Source organism: Carassius auratus, chromosome 23 (assembly GCF_003368295.1).
Source record: "Carassius auratus strain Wakin chromosome 23, ASM336829v1, whole genome shotgun sequence".
Taxonomy (NCBI): Eukaryota; Metazoa; Chordata; class Actinopteri; order Cypriniformes; family Cyprinidae; genus Carassius; species Carassius auratus.
In genome coordinates, this window is record NC_039265.1 from 10066602 (window position 1) to 10084431 (window position 17830).

General features: G+C 34.7%; 1 protein-coding gene across 1 annotated transcript; it reads left to right on the top strand.

Annotated features, from left to right (window-relative positions):
- Positions 1-1986: 1986 nt before the first annotated feature.
- On the top strand, positions 1987-17562 carry LOC113041262 (cerebellin-4-like). Its single transcript, XM_026199694.1, has 3 exons — positions 1987-2749; positions 14605-14721; positions 15736-17562. The coding sequence occupies exons 1-3, from the start codon at positions 2456-2458 to the stop codon at positions 15931-15933; spliced, it is 609 nt and encodes a 202-aa protein (XP_026055479.1). The 5' UTR covers positions 1987-2455; the 3' UTR covers positions 15934-17562.
- The last annotated feature ends 268 nt before the right edge of the window (positions 17563-17830 follow it).

The following is a 17830-nucleotide window of genomic DNA, read 5'->3' on the forward strand; positions in this document are numbered from 1 at the left end:
ATTTTCAGAAAATGTATTCACAGTGAGGCCATTCAAGACTGGAGTTTGTTTCTTCATGGGAACAGATTTGAAGAAATGTAGCATTTAATCACTTGCTCACCAATGGATCCTCTGCAGTGAATGGGTGCCGTCAGAAAGAGAGTCCAAACTGCTGATGGACTGCAGAGGTGTGGATTACTTGAGTATTACTGTGATGTTTTTATCAGCTGTTTGGTCTTTCATTCTGACGGCACCCATTCACTGCAGAGGATCCATTGGTGAACAAGTGATGTAATGCTGCATTTCTACAAATCTGTTCTGTTGAAGAAACAATTTTCATTTTTGGTTGAACTATTCCTTTCACGCAATACAATTATGAGATTACAGTCAATATTCCCTTCTCTTTAGAAGACTACAGTGGGAATATGACGGTGGTGAGAGGAAAATAAAAAAACATTATGATGGTAAACAACCATAACAGCTCACATTTATTCATTAATTTCCCGAGTAACTCAGTAGGTTCCCAGGTGAGTTAAATGTTAATTTGTGCTTGCAAATATTTCATCCCTAATTTGTTCCATAAATGAAAAGCCTTGCATTGCTCCAGAGAGCTTGAAATCAGCGAATTGAGGTGAGTACAAAGTGCACTGTGCATTTTTCATTGACTTCTGAATCTGAACTTCATTCCTGGATCTTCTTGCTAAAGTTATTCTTGCAGTGGGTTGATTGCATGACCCTGCATTTGAGTCCTGATGAAAGCAATTCATTTATAAACTTACATAATCACAGTCTCCACACACACACACACACACACACACAAACTACAGTGACAGAATTGGATTGCTTAATAGTCCATAGAGCAAATAACATTCATGACTCCAACTTGAGATGCATAAAGCAGCACCAAACGCATAAAGCCAAATATTGAAACGCTTCACAGCTCCATTATATTGCACATGAATTGCTTGTCCCTCATATAACTTCACTCAGTAATTCTTTTCATTTATTTATTTATTTTTGAAGGCATATTCTCTTGAGACCAGGCAGTTTCAGTTTTGTCCAATGAAGTGGGTGCTTTTTTTAGTTTGATTGTTTAATGGATACCAAACACTGCCTTTAAGCCCATTTGTGTCAACTGGACATATATGTGTATATATTATAAATATATTATATAAATAAATTATATTTTATAATAAATATATAAAATATATTTTTAGGCATTGTTATGCATGTTTTTGAGGTCTGTCCAATATTAAAGTATATATATAAAGGTGTCCCTGTTACAGTGTAATTATACATTTAAGTACTGACTGAGTAATATTATTTAATAACATGTACTTACTAAATGGTTAGGGTTAGAATTAGGGTTTGGCTTAGGGTTACTTGCATGTAATTGTGCATAATTATTTGTTGTTATAATAGTACATGTAACGTAACAAGGACACCTTAAAATAAACTGTTACCAATATTGTAAAAAAAAAAAAAAAGAATTACATTCAATAATTATATTAATCAGTCATGAATTATAGTGAGTGAATGTGATATATCAAACTTAATATAATACATAATACTAAATATTACATAATAATTATTATTAATAATAATAATAAATAAAGTATTTTTTCAGGGTGTATATTGAGAAAATGATATGTATATATATATATATATATATATATATATATATATATATATATATATATATATATATATATATATATATATATATACACACACACACACAGTTTGACAATATATCAATATCAATTTTGTTAATGTTACAAATAATATTAATATTATCACGAATAATGTTTGCATGTATGATATATAAAATATTTGTATTAATAGTAATAATAATAATAATTATTATTATTATTAATATAAAACTGTAAATATCTTTCTGTTTGATGGGTCTCAGGTGTGTATATATGAATCGTCTGACGTTACGCAGCATATCGTGTGTCACAGTGAGTTCATAGAGTCGGGCGTCATTAAGGGTGTGCGCGCGCTCACAGAAGTGTCTTTTGGTCGAGAGAGAGTGAAACATCCACAGATATGCGAAGAGGGTCATTATAGGGGTTTGTGTTTAGTTTCCGTGCTTCGTTTAATGACGCAAAAGTAATATAGACAAGAAGTGTCTGTTGCGCATGTATTGCGGATAATGATCTCAGTGCGCACTGAGTGGATTTTTACGCGGAGTCGCCAGGAACCCACGGAAAACTGCCGCTCTCCAAAACTCGCCTGACCGATCCTCCGGAGTTGAAAACTGTAGGAATCACACGGAAAGAATTCAAACAATCAAAAAAATGACTATCGACATAAGCTTGGTGCATCCACCTACGCGCGTTTGGTGATTTGTAAATCAGCAGCTGGTGTCTGGACGGATGTTTGGCGTAAACAAGCACAAACACGGAGCAGACGCGAAGTGACGGGACACAGAGAGCCGTTCGGATTTGGGCTACACTGGAGATCGTTCATCATGGTGTCCGTAACGCGCTTCAGTAAGGCGTGTGTCGACTGCGTGGCTCTGTTTTTCTGCCTGGCCGTCATGTGTGAGCTGGTTTCGGCTCAGAATGACACGGAACCCATCGTCCTGGAGGGCAAGTGTCTGGTGGTTTGTGACTCGAACCCCGCCGACTGGAAGAGCTCGTCCTCGCCTCTGGGCATCTCCGTGCGCGCCGCCAACTCCAAAGTGGCTTTCTCCGCGGTCAGGAGCAACAACCACGAGCCCTCGGAGATGAGCAATAAAACGAGAATCATATATTTTGACCAGGTAAGTCTGAATTTGATGGTTTTACACATGCTATGCTGAAACAGTTTTGTGTATTTATTTATTTTATTTGTACAGACTTTGACTTTTCAGACCGTCTAACTTGGGGAAGCTCGTGCTTTAGACTAATAATTGTGGATATGTTAATTTTTTAATTCAGTTTATGTATATTTCAGTTTTATCTACAAAGAATTTGAATAATTAACTTCTTAGTGACGTATGTTCTGGCATTATCCAGGGGTAAGTTGTCACATTATCATTAAACAGCCTGTCAGACAATTGTGAATGAATAAATAAAATCGAATAAATTATACCACATAGAGATATCAAATTATTAATTTGGCCAATACCTAAATATTGTATGTATAAAATTACAAAATACACGTGTGACAACTTGCCCCTTCCTTTTGTAATTCAATGAATTTGTTTAATATTTGTAACACTGATGGTGTTTTTAAAGCTCATTTTACCTTCACATATTTTGGATCTAATTAAATGAAACCAGTATTATGGAATATTAAAATACAACAGGCATAAAGCACTAAATAATTAAATTAACTGGTCATCATTACAGCAGGTCACAATGAATATGCATTAGTTAATTTTGTTCTAAATTAGATTACTGTGATAACTGCATTAGGTCAAGAGGTCAGGTATTACTTTGAATTTAATATGGACATTAGCATGGATAATTTGAAAAAAAAAATCAGCTGGGATGAATTCAAAATACATTATTTGGATGAGAGTTCAGTTTTAAAAATTCAGGATACATTTTGTGAACATATTTGTACATGGAAAAGATTGTTTCATAACTTTGATTAGATTCACAGCTGCTCTCCTGTACAAAAAAAGTCAAATCGTTCCTAAATAATAAATTGCAACTGTGTGTTTGAGCCTGCCAGCACATAAACGCAGGGTTTCCATTACTGCAGCAGATACACAGGCATGAAATACCACTGTCATAGGTCATTAGTGACGAGACAAACTGTCAGGCCTGTAAAGGGCAGAGATTTGTTCTTATTCTATTGCTTATTTTTAGCTGTGTTTGTGATGAAAGTGTTGTGTGCTGTCCTCATGCATTCACACGCATTGCTTAATTTCAGCCTTTAGCTTTATGACTGAAAAATGTTAATTGGAAACATTATGCATGTGCTGAATTCACGGCATACTGCTTTTCAAATTACTGCCATTCCTTTTGATATGAACTTTAAAGCATTATAAAAGCATATAAAAAAAGTGTGAATTTTTTATTCTCTGCGTGTTTTGGTGCACCTGATTTCATTCAGTTCGCATGCTTGGTCAAAGACGGGGTAGAATTAATGAAGGAACGTCATTATGCAGGGTCAGATCAAACACGCAGCCTGCATGATGTGCATCCCCGAAGAAAAAAGCTAACTATTGTATTACCAATATCCTTGAAATAAATGAAAATGATGCTGGAGTTGAGGTCAATGTGTATTTGTTTCTCATGATTCAATTATTTCCCAGAAGGTAAAGGAGGAATGTTTTAGACATGAAGATTACTTAAGCTTCCGTATAACATTTATTTCTCAGTGTTTACTCACCCTCCTATTGTTTCAAACCTGTCTGATGTAGAAGAAAAAAATGTAGATGTAAATCCTACAAAGGATATAGCACCATAAAAGTGGTTTATTATAACTAAAGCATTTCTTTTGCGAGGTTTTAATTTTTTTTTAAGTCATATGATTTATTTTCGTGTGGAACAGATTGAAATCCATTTTAATATTCACTGAAAGTATGAAAAGTTCATTATTAACACTGTCCATTGTGAGCGAATCAGATTTTTTTTGTGAATCAGTTAATATAGAGAAATCTAAATGATTCGTTCGTGTTTTAGAATGAATTCTCAAATTCAACTCACCGACTCAGTGATTCATTCACGTTGGTTATGGAAAATATCGTCAGTGAATACAACATCAGTTTTGACTTGTTCCTCACATAAAGCTATTGTATGGTGCTTTTGCAAGATTTTTGATGCTTGAAAGCTCAATTCTCATTTAATCGGAAAACACACCAACTACACTGTAAATATGAATTTTTGAGATTGTTAATAAGATTGTTAGAGCGTGTTTTACAATAAGTTTCTTCTACTTCAAAAGTTCATGCATAATTCATCTATTTATTCGTAATTGTTTGTGACATTTACTAGTAATTTCACGGCTGATTCGTTCATGTATCAGACTTATCTGACTCCTAGATTCAACTCACAGACTCAATGATTCGTTCACACTGATCACGGGAAACATTATCAGACTTAACTGTTTAAGTAAATAAGACTTAAATTGTGAACCGTTCCCTAACAGAAACCTTTATGCCTATAAAAGGTATGAAATATAATGCATGACTATGTTTATGTTACTGTTTTGGTGCTTTTGCATCCTTTCTGATTCTTGAAAGCTCAAGCTCAATCAAATCAATACGATTATTAGAGTATTACAAGAAAATAATGTTACAGCTTTTCTTCTTCAAAATTTCACTTTTAATTGGATGTCACCTGCCTCACACAAAGCTACTATCCAGCTATATCCACACTGGTAAAAATGATGTGTTGGATTTACTTAAAATATATATGCACCATTTTTGCAACACACTTTTTAAGTAAACCTAACTTGGAACAATTTTACTTAAAATAAACAAGATAATCTTTGTTATATGAACTTAATTATTTGAGTTGACTCAACGTTCTTTACTTAAAATATTCAACATTATATAATCTACCAAGTAATTTCAAGTTGTGTTAACTTAACATTTAAGCTCTTTTATATAAAAAAAATTGAGTTGAACCAACTTAACATTTAAACTGATTTTAGATATTCAGCTATTGGTCTGCTTAGTCATCGCATCTTAAATAAATTAAACAAGCAAATTACACAAAATAAAGCATTTCAGTTTATTTTTTGACAGGCTGCCGTGAAGGTGAAGCCTAAAACCACACATCATGAATGTACAACAAAATGTGACAAATATACAAATGTAGCTTCATTTCCAACATGTTATTTTCTTGATTTTTCACCTTTTGCAACACTTCTTAAAGGGTTTACATTTTTCAAACATTTACTTTTGTACAAAATTCCTAATAGAAAAAAAAAAAAAAAAATCTTTCTTTCTTTTATGTTTTGTTTGTAACAGAGAGATTGCAAACTTCACAATAGATCACTTTTTTTCACCCTTTACAACAATTTTTCTAACATTTACTTTTGGAACACGCGACAAACATCCTAAGAATAAATCAAGAATTTAATCGAACAGTTGCAGACAAACATTGCACATTGAGCTCTTTGGGGTAACTCAGATTAATTGCATAAATTAGGCCAAGCAGAAAAACACAAGCCTTTGCAACACCTGCCAATCCCATCATCACCTCTATGCCTTCCAGCACTATCCCAGTCTGTAATGGATCATCTGTTGAGCCACCTTTCATGATGATTTTAAGTGTGAACAGTTCCAGTTTCTCCTTATTCCCATGAGTATCTTTAAAAAAAACAAAACAAAGCAAATGTGTATTTACTTACAACACCACTTGATATTTTTTCTGATTGTTTCTCCGTGCAAACGTTTAAAGGAAAATGAATTTTGAAAGAGAAAATAAAAATCTATACACCACAACAATGATCTGAAATTTCTACAGTGAAGATTTTTTTAAGCTAATTGGAGCATGGCCAAGTCAGTCAGTTGATTCACACAAAATGTTTTCATTATTTACTCATCCTCACACTGTTCCTGATTAATGACTTTCTTTAGATAAACAGAAATAGATTTTCAATCCTGATCCTGAAGAGCCACCGCTTTGCACATTTTGTATCTACCTTATCCATTAATGGCACTCTCTTCGGATCAGCGGCAGAGGAAACTAGACAGAGGAATCGTTTTTCATTTAGAAATAAGTTTGCATGTGTCTGAATCGAGATCACCATTATTTAATTATCATGCATACATACTGACATGTAGCATATATTTTACAATGTAATATAAACCAAACCTCAAAATTAACCTGTGCCCAGGCCCAGACTGCCACTTATAGAGAACATGAGAACAATTATTATTTTTATTATTCTGGAATGGGTTAACACGAACAGACTCTGTTTTCATAAGTATTCCTAACAGGTTTCTAATTTCAGAAGCATTATTCTAAGCAATTCAGAAATTCAGTTTAACAGTTCCTTTTTAGATTACAAACGCAATAAACGAGATAAATCTAATATTATACTTAGTTTTCAAAAAAAGTTAGCTTACCTCTTCTCACCGTCTTCACATGTGCTTCACAAAATGGCTCCTTGGCAGGAAACAGCATATCACATGGCTCACAGTCAAATACTAATAATTTTATGCTATATTTACTTAATTTTAACATAATTGTACTAGTAGTTGTCATTACTTATTTTCTTTTGTTGTATTTATGCATAAACTTAAGTTCACTTTGTAACTTATATTTTTGTGTTACATGAACTATATATGTTAAGTAGACATTGAAAAGTTATAAATACTTCGTTTTTTGTGTTTAATATATTTACTTTTATAAGTAATGGTTGTTCAGACAACGAATCGTTTTTTTCAGTGCAGTCCCCTACAAAAGATTCAAAATATGACTATTTTTATGATGCTTTTGCATCCTTGTTGCCATTGAAAGCCTCAGTCCCAATTTATTGTGATGGAAAAAGAAACCAACTGCAATGTAAAAAAAAAAAAAGAATACTATAAAATAGTGGAGAATAGCTGAGTAAAAAATTGTTTGTACACCTTTTTTTCCAGTGTACAGAATTCAACATTTTTATTTTCCACAGAAGAAGGAAAGTCACATGGGTCTGGAGCAAAACAAGGGAGAGTAAATGAATTAGCATCTAAGGATGATCTATTTCTTTAATTCCCAGAGATTTCGACAGATGGGTTAGGATAAAATTGTTTCTTTTTGCTGAGATGCACAGGAAGCTGTGTTCATTTTGCCCTTGAGGAGCCATTATTCTCCTCTCATTGCTTTGGCTGCAGGAAAATGAAAAAAATACAAGGTAAAAAAAAAAAAAAAAAAGGTGCAGGACTGACCAGCTGCCCTCAGCCGCTGAGCTCCAGCACCTTGACACACATAACACCGTCCAGTCACCTGTCCTGGCACGTCTCTGGCTCGTGGGACACCGCTGAGAGAGAAAGAGAGAGAAATCTGCCCTTGTGAATGGTATACCAAGAGCTTTGTGAACCAACAAAAGAGCTGGGTGTTTGGGATGCTGAGTAATCCTAGTGCAATATCACAGCTAGTTTTATGCGCAAAGCCTTTGTTGCCTTCATATAGAGTCAGTGCATCACTGCCGCGCCGCTCTATAAATATTCATGCATCACATACAGTGGGGTCCCAAAATCTGAGAGGGAAAGCATTTATTTAATTTAATACAAGAAAAGTGTAACAGTTAAATCTTTTAAAATGTAGTTCATTAGTGTCTTAGAATTTGCTTTGCCTAATGAGAAGCAAACCTGATGATTGTGTTTTCCAGCATGATCTTGTTCTTCAGTGCAAAGGTCTGTACACTTCAAAAAACGATTTTTAACTTATCTAGTTTTCTTGTACAAATATATAGTAATTTTTAAATGAAGACAAAAATAAATAAATAAAAATGAAGAATTGCTCAAAATTAAGTGACTAATAATCTCCAAGTGGGGTAAAAATGTTATCTGAATTTTTTATCTTTAATCTGATCCCAAAGGCAGATATTTTTTGTTGTTGTTTTTTTTAAGCATAAATTTACTTCATTTTGCAGAATTATTTAGAAAACTTGACTGAATATCTTAAGTAATTTTGCTCCTCAAATAAATGTACTTTGATTCATCCCTCTGGTGCTGTTAAAGTAGTGGTCAAAAATGACAGATTATAGTATATTTACTAAATTAGCATATACCTGAAAATGAAGCTTAAAATTGAATTTACGTTTCTCCAGATTGCCCTTCATCCAAGCCCTGATTACCCGCGCTCATAACATTAGCACAGAATCAGAATCAATCACCAAAAGAATCACTTTGGTTCAGACATGCTGTGAGTCAGTTGGCTTCACGCTCAATCGCGCATGCAGAGTATAATCAGCTCCTCGGTTTTAGAATCGGACGCGTCCGAAAGAAATGGTTTTCGGTTCAGTGTACTGATGATCCGAAAACCGATGTAACCGGTTCTTGACTCGAGAACGAGAATCGCTCTAACCGGCACGTGCTGCAGTTCAGTTTCATCGGCTGCTCTACTAGTGTTCATGTTCTGTTTACTACAAACTCATTTTGTGAATGTGTCATCATTACTGATTCTGTGCTAATGTTATGAGCGCGGGTAAACCGAGGGCTTGGATGAAGGGCAATCTGGCGAAAACGTAAGTTCATTTAATAAAAAATACATTGCAATGGATTATATATAGTAAGTGGACATGGTTTCTGCGCTGATGACACCTAATTTATTTACTTATATATTTAAGACTTAAATCCTTGTATGCACATCATTTCTGTTACTGTATTTGGGTATTGTTGCAAAACTCAAATGTAAACTTTTCATGATTATGAGGTTTTTAACTGACTAAAGTTATGATTACTGACTTATATATATATATATATATATATATATATATATATATATATATATATATATATATATATATATATTTGATAGACATGACGGCATTACGTCATCGCCAATGATGTCATTACGTCAAGCGTAAAAGAACTGCTGAACCCTTTTTTTCAACCGGTTCATTGAATCGAACCGTCCGAAAGAACCGGTTCGCGAAAAATAATCGAATCGCTACAGCGCCACACTGGTCAAACTGCATTATTGCAGGCTGTCACATTAGGTAGATACGACATCAAACCACTACTCAAGAACATTTGCAGACAATTTGTTTTATCGTCGACATTATTGATAATGTCGACTAACTGTTTCAGCCCTAGTGTATATATATATATATATATATATATATATATATATATATATATACTAAAGTCAATACGTTACAGAGAATCATGCACTTGTGCATCTCTCAAATGCTCAAAATCATCTATTAATGGCGCAATAAACCTATTACACAATACTACAATGCAAAATAAAAGCACCCCAAAACAGAAACTCAAAGGGAAATTAAAGACTTTGACTTAACACAAGGAAAACTTTTGATTTTCTACTCTGACTGGCACCATTATGTGGCATATACGCATATATGCAGCATAAATATTGTCATATACTGTCATATATATATCCTCATAGGTTCTTTCCATGTAGCAACAAATATGAATTCTCCCTGTTTGAGTTCTTCTTCAGTTTTAATAAAGCAAAGATCAAAAGAGAGAGCACAATGTACAAATGTACCTTTGTGTGCTCAGAGGGTCAATATACGAACTCTGTCTACTCTTCTTTCTGTCTACAAGGTGAAAACAATAAATACACTTTCTTTTTGATGTTTACTTCAATCAGTTTTTCGACATAACCTGAAATTTCATCAGTTTTGAGAAACCTGTGTTTTAAGCCTGTTGCAGGACGTTTGGCTCTAATAACATTTGATTTAAGGTCAGCTGTCCTGCATTTTTGCCAGAGTGTAAAGAGTTTTATTATTGTTGCACCGTTTAAAATAATAGAGAGAGAAAAAATCATTTGTTTTTATTATAGTTTTGTAGGTGACATGTTATTTAAATCATTCCCAAATCTTTAAGACTTAAATCCTTGTATGCACATCATTGCTGTTACTGTATTTGGGTGCGTTGTTGCAAAACTCAAATGTAAACTTTTCATGATTATGAGGTTTTTAACTGACTTAAGTTATGAAACCAAGGTCCCAGAGTCTGGAGGAAGGCTGGAGAAGCTCATAGCCCAAATTGCTTGAAGTCCAGTGTTAAGTTTCCACAGTCTGTGATGATTTGTGGTGCAATGACATCTGCTGGTGTTGGTCCATTGTGTTTTTTGCAAAACAAAGTCACTGCACTCATTTACTAAGACATTTTGGAGCACTTCCTGCTTCCTTCTGCTGACCAGCTTTTTGAAGATGCTGATTTCATTTTCCAGAAGGAGTTTGCACCTGCCCAAACTGCCAAAAGCACCAAAAGTTGGTTAAATGACCATGGTGTTTGTGTGCTTGACTGGTCAGCAAACTCACCAGATCTGAACCCCAGAGAGAATCTATGGCTATTGTCAAGAGGAAGATGAGAAACAAGAGACCAAACAATGCAGATGAGCTGAAGACCACTGTCACAGAAACCTGGGCTTCCAGACCACCTCAGCAGTGCCACAAACTGATCACCTCCATGCCACGCCGAATTGAGGAAGCAATTAAAGCAAAAAGAGCCTCTACCAAGTATTAAGCAAAAGGAGCCCCTACCAAGTATTGAATACATGTACAGTAAATTAACATACTCTCCAGAAGGCCAACATTTCACTAAAAACATGTTTTTTTTACAGTATCTTATGAAGTATTCTGATTTGTTGAGATTTTTGTTAAGTGTGAGCCAAAATCATCACAATTAAAAGAATCAAAGACCTAAACTACATTCTAATTTATTGAGATGCACCTGTAAATTCATTTTTTTAAAGTGTGGTTTTAACCACTTTTAACAGTGTTGATTTAACCACTGCATGTGCTGAAAATTATTTTTTCAAAGTCCTAGTTTTATATATCTTCAATGTAATGAATCAATACTTTAAATTGATCATAAATGCATTTACGCTGCCTTGGTTCGTTAAAAAGTCTTCTTCGTGGTGAATATCCTGCTTCAGATATAGTTTCTGTCTTTTGCACGAGTGAAAATCCACCTACTGTATGATTGATTGTCCTGCATTTCCTATAGTTCCTGGTGGCACACAGTGGTGGACGAAGTACATAAATCAAGTACTTGAGTAAAAGTACAGATACAAATAATAAAATATTACTCCAGTAAAAGTAAAAGTACTCCTTTTTCAATTTTACTCAAGTGAAAGTACAAAAGTACTCAATTTTGTATGTACTTAAGTAAAAAAGTACTAAAAGATAGATGTTTGCAATTTTATATAGGCTAATTTAATTTTATATTAGCACATTTTTTTTATAATCCTACTGCTCAAAATACCTGGGATTTTTTCCAAAATAACCACTATATGGAGTCAAGATATATTTTTGTTGTTGATATGGACTACGCTTAAGAGAGTAATGTTCACTGTGAAGCTTACACTGTGATGTACCTGAGAGAAAACAGAGATTCTAATCTGATCTTCACCCGTAAGAAAAAAGTATTTTAAAGTTTGTGGTTTTATATGACAAGATAATAAGGCCTGAAGTTAGGAAGAACATCTTAAGGAAAATATAATTATATTTTCTTAATGATTTTTTTCCTTCTCAAACCTTGTCTGCGGTGTAGCTAAAAACACCCCTGGCCAAACGGGGTGCATCTCTTCCCCTCTTTGATAATTACTGTAGTTACCATGTTCTGAACATCACATCCTTTCTTTTCTCCCCAGATGTAATCTATATATCTATATATCTATGTCTATCTATCTATCTATCTATATATATATATATATATATATATATATATATATATATATAGGTGGTTGAATAAAAATATTTGGACATTATTTATAAAAATTACCTCAAGTTAGCACCAGCAAGCCTGCTAGACATTTAGCATCAGCTACAATATTTACTTATTTTCAGTACCGTTCTGAATAAACATTCATGTCTGTCTAACGTTACTCGTCTAAAAAAAAAAAGCCTCAAGTTCAAATATTCATTTATCACCAATTAACTGTTTGACAAACACTTCCTGCTTCGAGATCTGAATAAAAAAAAAATCTCAAACATGCTCCGAAGTCCCAATCTGAATCAACCAAGTCGCCAACAGGCTCCGAAGTGCCGATCTGAATCAACCGAGTCGCGAACAAGCTCCGAAGTGCCGATCTGAATCAACGGAGTCGCGAACATGCTCCGAAGTGCCGATCTGAATCAACCGAGTCGCGAACAGGCTCCGAAGTCCTGATCTGAATCAACCGAGTCGCGAACAGGCTCCGAAGTGCCGATCGGTATCAACCGAGTCGCGAACATGCTCCGAAGTGCCGATCTGAATCAACCGAGTCGGGAACATGCTCCGAAGTGCCGATCTGAATCAACCGAGTCGCGAACAGGCTACGAAGTCCTGATCTGAATCAACCGAGTCGCGAACAGGCTCCGAAGTGCCGATCTGAATCAACCGAGTCGCGAACATGCTCCGAAGTCCCGATCTGAATCAACCGAGTCGCGAACAGGCTCCGAAGTGCCGATCTGAATCAACCGAGTCGCGAACATGCTCCGAAGTCCCGATCTGAATCAACCGAGTCGCGAACAGGCTCCGAAGTGCCGATCTGAATCAACCGAGTCGCGAACATGCTCCGAAGTGCCGATCTGAATCAACCGAGTCGCGAACAGGCTACGAAGTCCTGATCTGAATCAACCGAGTCGCGAACAGGCTCCGAAGTGCCGATCTGAATCAACCGAGTCGCGAACATGCTCCGAAGTCCCGATCTGAATCAACCGAGTCGCGAACAGGCTCCGAAGTGCCGATCTGAATCAACCGAGTCGCGAACATGCTCCGAAGTCCCGATCTGAATCAACCGAGTCGCGAACAGGCTCCGAAGTGCCGATCTGAATCAACCGAGTCGCGAACATGCTCCGAAGTGCCGATCTGAATCAACGGAGTCGCGAAAATGCTCCGAAGTCCAGAAGTCCCGATCTGAATCAACCGAGTCGCGAACAGGCTGTGAAGTCCCGATCTGAATCAACCGAGTCGACTCTATGAAAGACTCAGACCAGAGAGAGGAGTGAAGTTTCCTACCGCTCTGCTGTGTTTGGTCCTCAAGCGCGTCTGACGCTCGGCAGCGCGTCTCCGCCCCTCACACGCGCGTTTACATCGCTAAATTAATCATCTTTGCTAATTATTATACATTTACTTCATTGTCATCTTCAGGTACTTTATTTATTATTGTTCAATGAACTGTTTGAAACAAAAAAAAAAGGTTGTATTTCAGTAATAATTCTAAATTATCAAATAAAATATATAAAATAAATAATAAAAAATATGATTTTCAGTTACAATAATTAATCCTAAATTCCGACATTAATAACTTAATTTTAGCAAAATCAGACGCACGCGCTCACAATATCTCACGGTTCTTACTTCTGTAGACTCATACTAAACGGTTCATTTGAATCAGTAAGTGGTCGACTGCAGAACAGCTGCAATCGGATCATTCTAATTCGTAAACGAATCGTTTGGTGCGATTCGCGATCCGATTTAAAGGTTTATTTTGAAAAGACTCAGTTCGTTCATGATGAATCAGACACCGCTTCTGCGTGTCGGAGCACGTGATATATTATAGGGAGTGACGATATGTTTTATGAAATGTAGTGAAGTTAAAAGTACGATCTTATGCTTTGGAATGTAGTGAAGTAAAAGTAAAAGTTACTCAAAATAAAACTACTTCAGTAAAGTACAGATACTTGAAAAATGTACTTAAGTACAGTAACGAAGTAAAGCTACTCCGTTACTGTCCACCACTGGTGGCACATCACCAGATTAGAGTTGAATGATGGTCAGCATGACCATGAGAATGAGAAATCAGTGTGACGGAGGCCTATAGGAAATCCTGATTGTTGTTTCACTGCTGAGGAGAATTATTGTTGAAAAGTCTAGTTGTAAACATGCGTGCATTCATATTTCACTCCTGCTGGTTTTTTTAATCTGGTATGATTTTTGCAGGTCTTTGTTTGAGATTTTTGAATCACAAGCATACATAGTTCACAGAACTGTAAGTCTGGATAGGATATTTCATTGTCATCATGTGTTAAATCAGGTCTGATACCTCTGAAAAACCTCTTTTCCAGGTTCTTGTGAACATAGGAAACTATTTCACGCTGGACTCCGTCTTTCTTTGTCCTCGGAAAGGAATCTACAGCTTTAACTTCCACGTAATTAAAGTGTACCAGAGCCAGACTATACAAGTAAGCACTGACTATATCTCTCTCACGCACAAAACAATTGAATCAGCTTCATTTTATATCGTATTTGAGTTTCATAATGAACAGAGTTAGAGAAACAGGATTCTGGGAAACGTTTGAAGTCTCTCTCTATCTCTCTATCTCTCTCTCTCTATATATATATATAGTATTTAAAATGTGTTATTAGTTCAGTACAAACTTCTAATACTCCTGTGCTTTTCAGGAGGAAACTCAAATTTTTATTGATAAACATTATTTCAAAAATACCTTTTCCCCCCATTAATGTATACATAAATTTATTTTGGTTAGTAAATTATAACTGAATTTGTATAAAAATAAAAATACAATAACATGTATTTAACATGTATTTAACATGTGTTTTTAAAAGTTATTAAAAAACAAATCAATTTCCTTATAATTTATCACAAAATTGTTCTGTAATTAGTATTTAAATTATGATAATTCTTGCTTTTATAAAAATCTTATTTTAAGAATATTTTACAGTTAACAGTACATGAATTATCTTGTTAAATGCAGTTTACGCCAACAATTATAAGGTATTGTAATAATTTTCTTACCTTTAAAAAATGTATTTATGCTTAAAAGTATTTTAACACTATAAATAATATAAATATAACAACTTAACATAATAACTTGTATATAATAACTAAATCAAAGATATAACATTGCTATAAAATATTAGCAATTTTAAATTGCTGTAATTTTTTATGTAAATTTTAAATTACAATCCATGCAGTATTACTGTAAAGCAAAAATGTAATTTATTTAAATTGCTAATGTTTTACAGCGATATTATAACTGACATTTTTATAAATAATCATAAATAACATATTTTGGGGGGAAATATAAAGTGAATTACAATATAAGTTATTATTTAGTATATGTATTGATTATATGCAAGCTTCAAGTCAAATGTCATGAAAAACTGCACTTAAAGATAAAATAATTTTTCCTATCACACTTGAGATCTCAGATTTGATTTTCTCTGTTTTCCAGGTGAATTTAATGCTGAATGGAAAGCCAGTGATCTCTGCCTTCGCCGGTGACAAAGACGTCACACGTGAAGCTGCCACCAACGGAGTCCTGCTGCACCTCAACAAAGAAGACAAGGTTTATCTGAAACTGGAGAAGGGCAATCTGGTAGGCGGCTGGCAATACTCCACCTTTTCTGGCTTTCTAGTTTTCCCACTGTAAAGCAAACAGAAAGACCTCCACCTTTGCTGTCCAGTCATCATCGTGTAACCGGCCCTTCAGCATTAATTGGAGGCTCCCAATGGAAGCATAATTCCAGGCATTCATTCAGCTGTTTTCTTTAAGGAATACTAATAAAAACCACACCAGTGACCCATGAATCTTGAGAGAGGACATCTACTTCAGTGCAATATCACTTTCTGCTGCAAGTCGGCTCTTCATAGATCCAGGAGTTCAGCTCATCACGTCAGACTCTTTGTTTGTTTCCTTGTGGATGTTCGTGTTGCTTTTCTTTAGCGTGTGGTTTTTAGTAAAATGATTATTATTATCTGTTAGCAAGGTCATTACCTCTCGGAGAGGAAATGCTCAAAACCGTCTCGCCACGGGAGGGTGCAATATTTCAAAAACCTTGGCACGCAAATTTAAAATAAATAAATACAAATTATTTATTTTTTTCAGAGAGAATACACCTTTCTATGTAAATTTGTAGACTTGTTAAAGGAATAGTACATGAAAATGAAGATTTGCTGAAAATGTTCTCTCCCTCAGTCCATCCAAGATGTAGATGAGTTTGTTTCTTCATCAGATTTAGAGAAATGTAGCATTACATCACTTGCTCACTCTGCAGTGAATGGGTGCCGTCAAAATGATTGTTATTATGGATTGTGAACTCTTTATGAGCTCTATTTTGTGCAGAAGCAACGGTTTAAAGTTAAAACGTTTTCATGATATATTTCTTTCTTACAAACACTCAGGATGAGTACATTTTCAGCAATTTTTCATATTAGGGTGAACTATTCATTTAACGTTAAATAGTAAACGTGTTAAATTGATGTTTTAATTTCAAGGCATTTACATTAGTTTCTATCCATCATGGCAGTAATCCATCAAATGAAAGTGAACAACATTGTAATGGCCATATTTCTCAACCTGCTCCATACTTTCTGCATTTTAAAGCATTGTAAGCTTAGACTGCAGTAGTTTCTTGCTTCCTCCGACCCACAAGACGAAGTTTTGTGCCGTGCAAATCACTCTGGACAGATTTCTTAATTTGACTTGTAAAAAAAAAAAGGTTATGTTAATGTTTTATTGTTAAAAATGACAATTGTCTTAATAGAAAAGAAGTATAAAACATAATTATTGACTTCAATCCTGCAACGTGAATGCAAAAGAATAAAAAGCTCATTTTCACCATTAAGAGGTGTTGAAGGGAATATTTTTGTGATCCGTTCAGGGACTTCACAGCATCTGTTGTATTCTTCAATGAACTCATTCAAATGTAAACACAACATTCATACTCTTTTGGATAAGAGTTACAGCTGACCTGTAGATCACTAGAGGCTGGTTAATTCAGAAATCATTCATCTTTGTGACACTTATTGACTGCAGCTGGAGTGTATCTCATCACAGACTACATTTAAAGGCATAGTCCATGCAAAAAAAGAAAAAGTGCCATCATTTATTCATCTTTATTTTCATCCTGTTAATTGTAAGTATGATTCATAGTGACCCTTTTCAACTTCAAAAAGGACAGAAAAGTTTATTAATTCACCAAAATGTGTCCATATCCATATCACAACAGTCACTCTCTATAGTCCAAGCCATTATAACTTTTGCAACCATTAAAAAAAAGTGTAATAATAATAAATGGTTTTGTTCAGAATTAAATACTAACTTACTGAACATTATATACGGCATACCAGTGTTTAAATGTAGTTTTATTTATATGTACTAACATAGTATTTCTAAATATTTTGAGTTAGCTATTGTTTTATATACTTTTCTTATTTCTTTTAATTTTCATTTAAGTTTTGAGAATTGAATTATGTGCTTTTGTCATTATAACTTTTTTTTTTCGTTTAGTTTTTGCCCTTAAAAGAAAAAAAAAGAAAAATCCAAT

Coding starts and splice junctions, on each gene's coding strand:
- LOC113041262 (XM_026199694.1), top strand. CDS start 2,456: ATGGTGTCCGTAACGCGCTTCAGTAAGGCGTGTGTCGACTGCGTGGCT. Junction 2,750..14,604: donor GAATCATATATTTTGACCAG/GTAAGTCTGAAT, acceptor CCTCTTTTCCAG/GTTCTTGTGAACATAGGAAA. Junction 14,722..15,735: donor ACCAGAGCCAGACTATACAA/GTAAGCACTGAC, acceptor TCTGTTTTCCAG/GTGAATTTAATGCTGAATGG.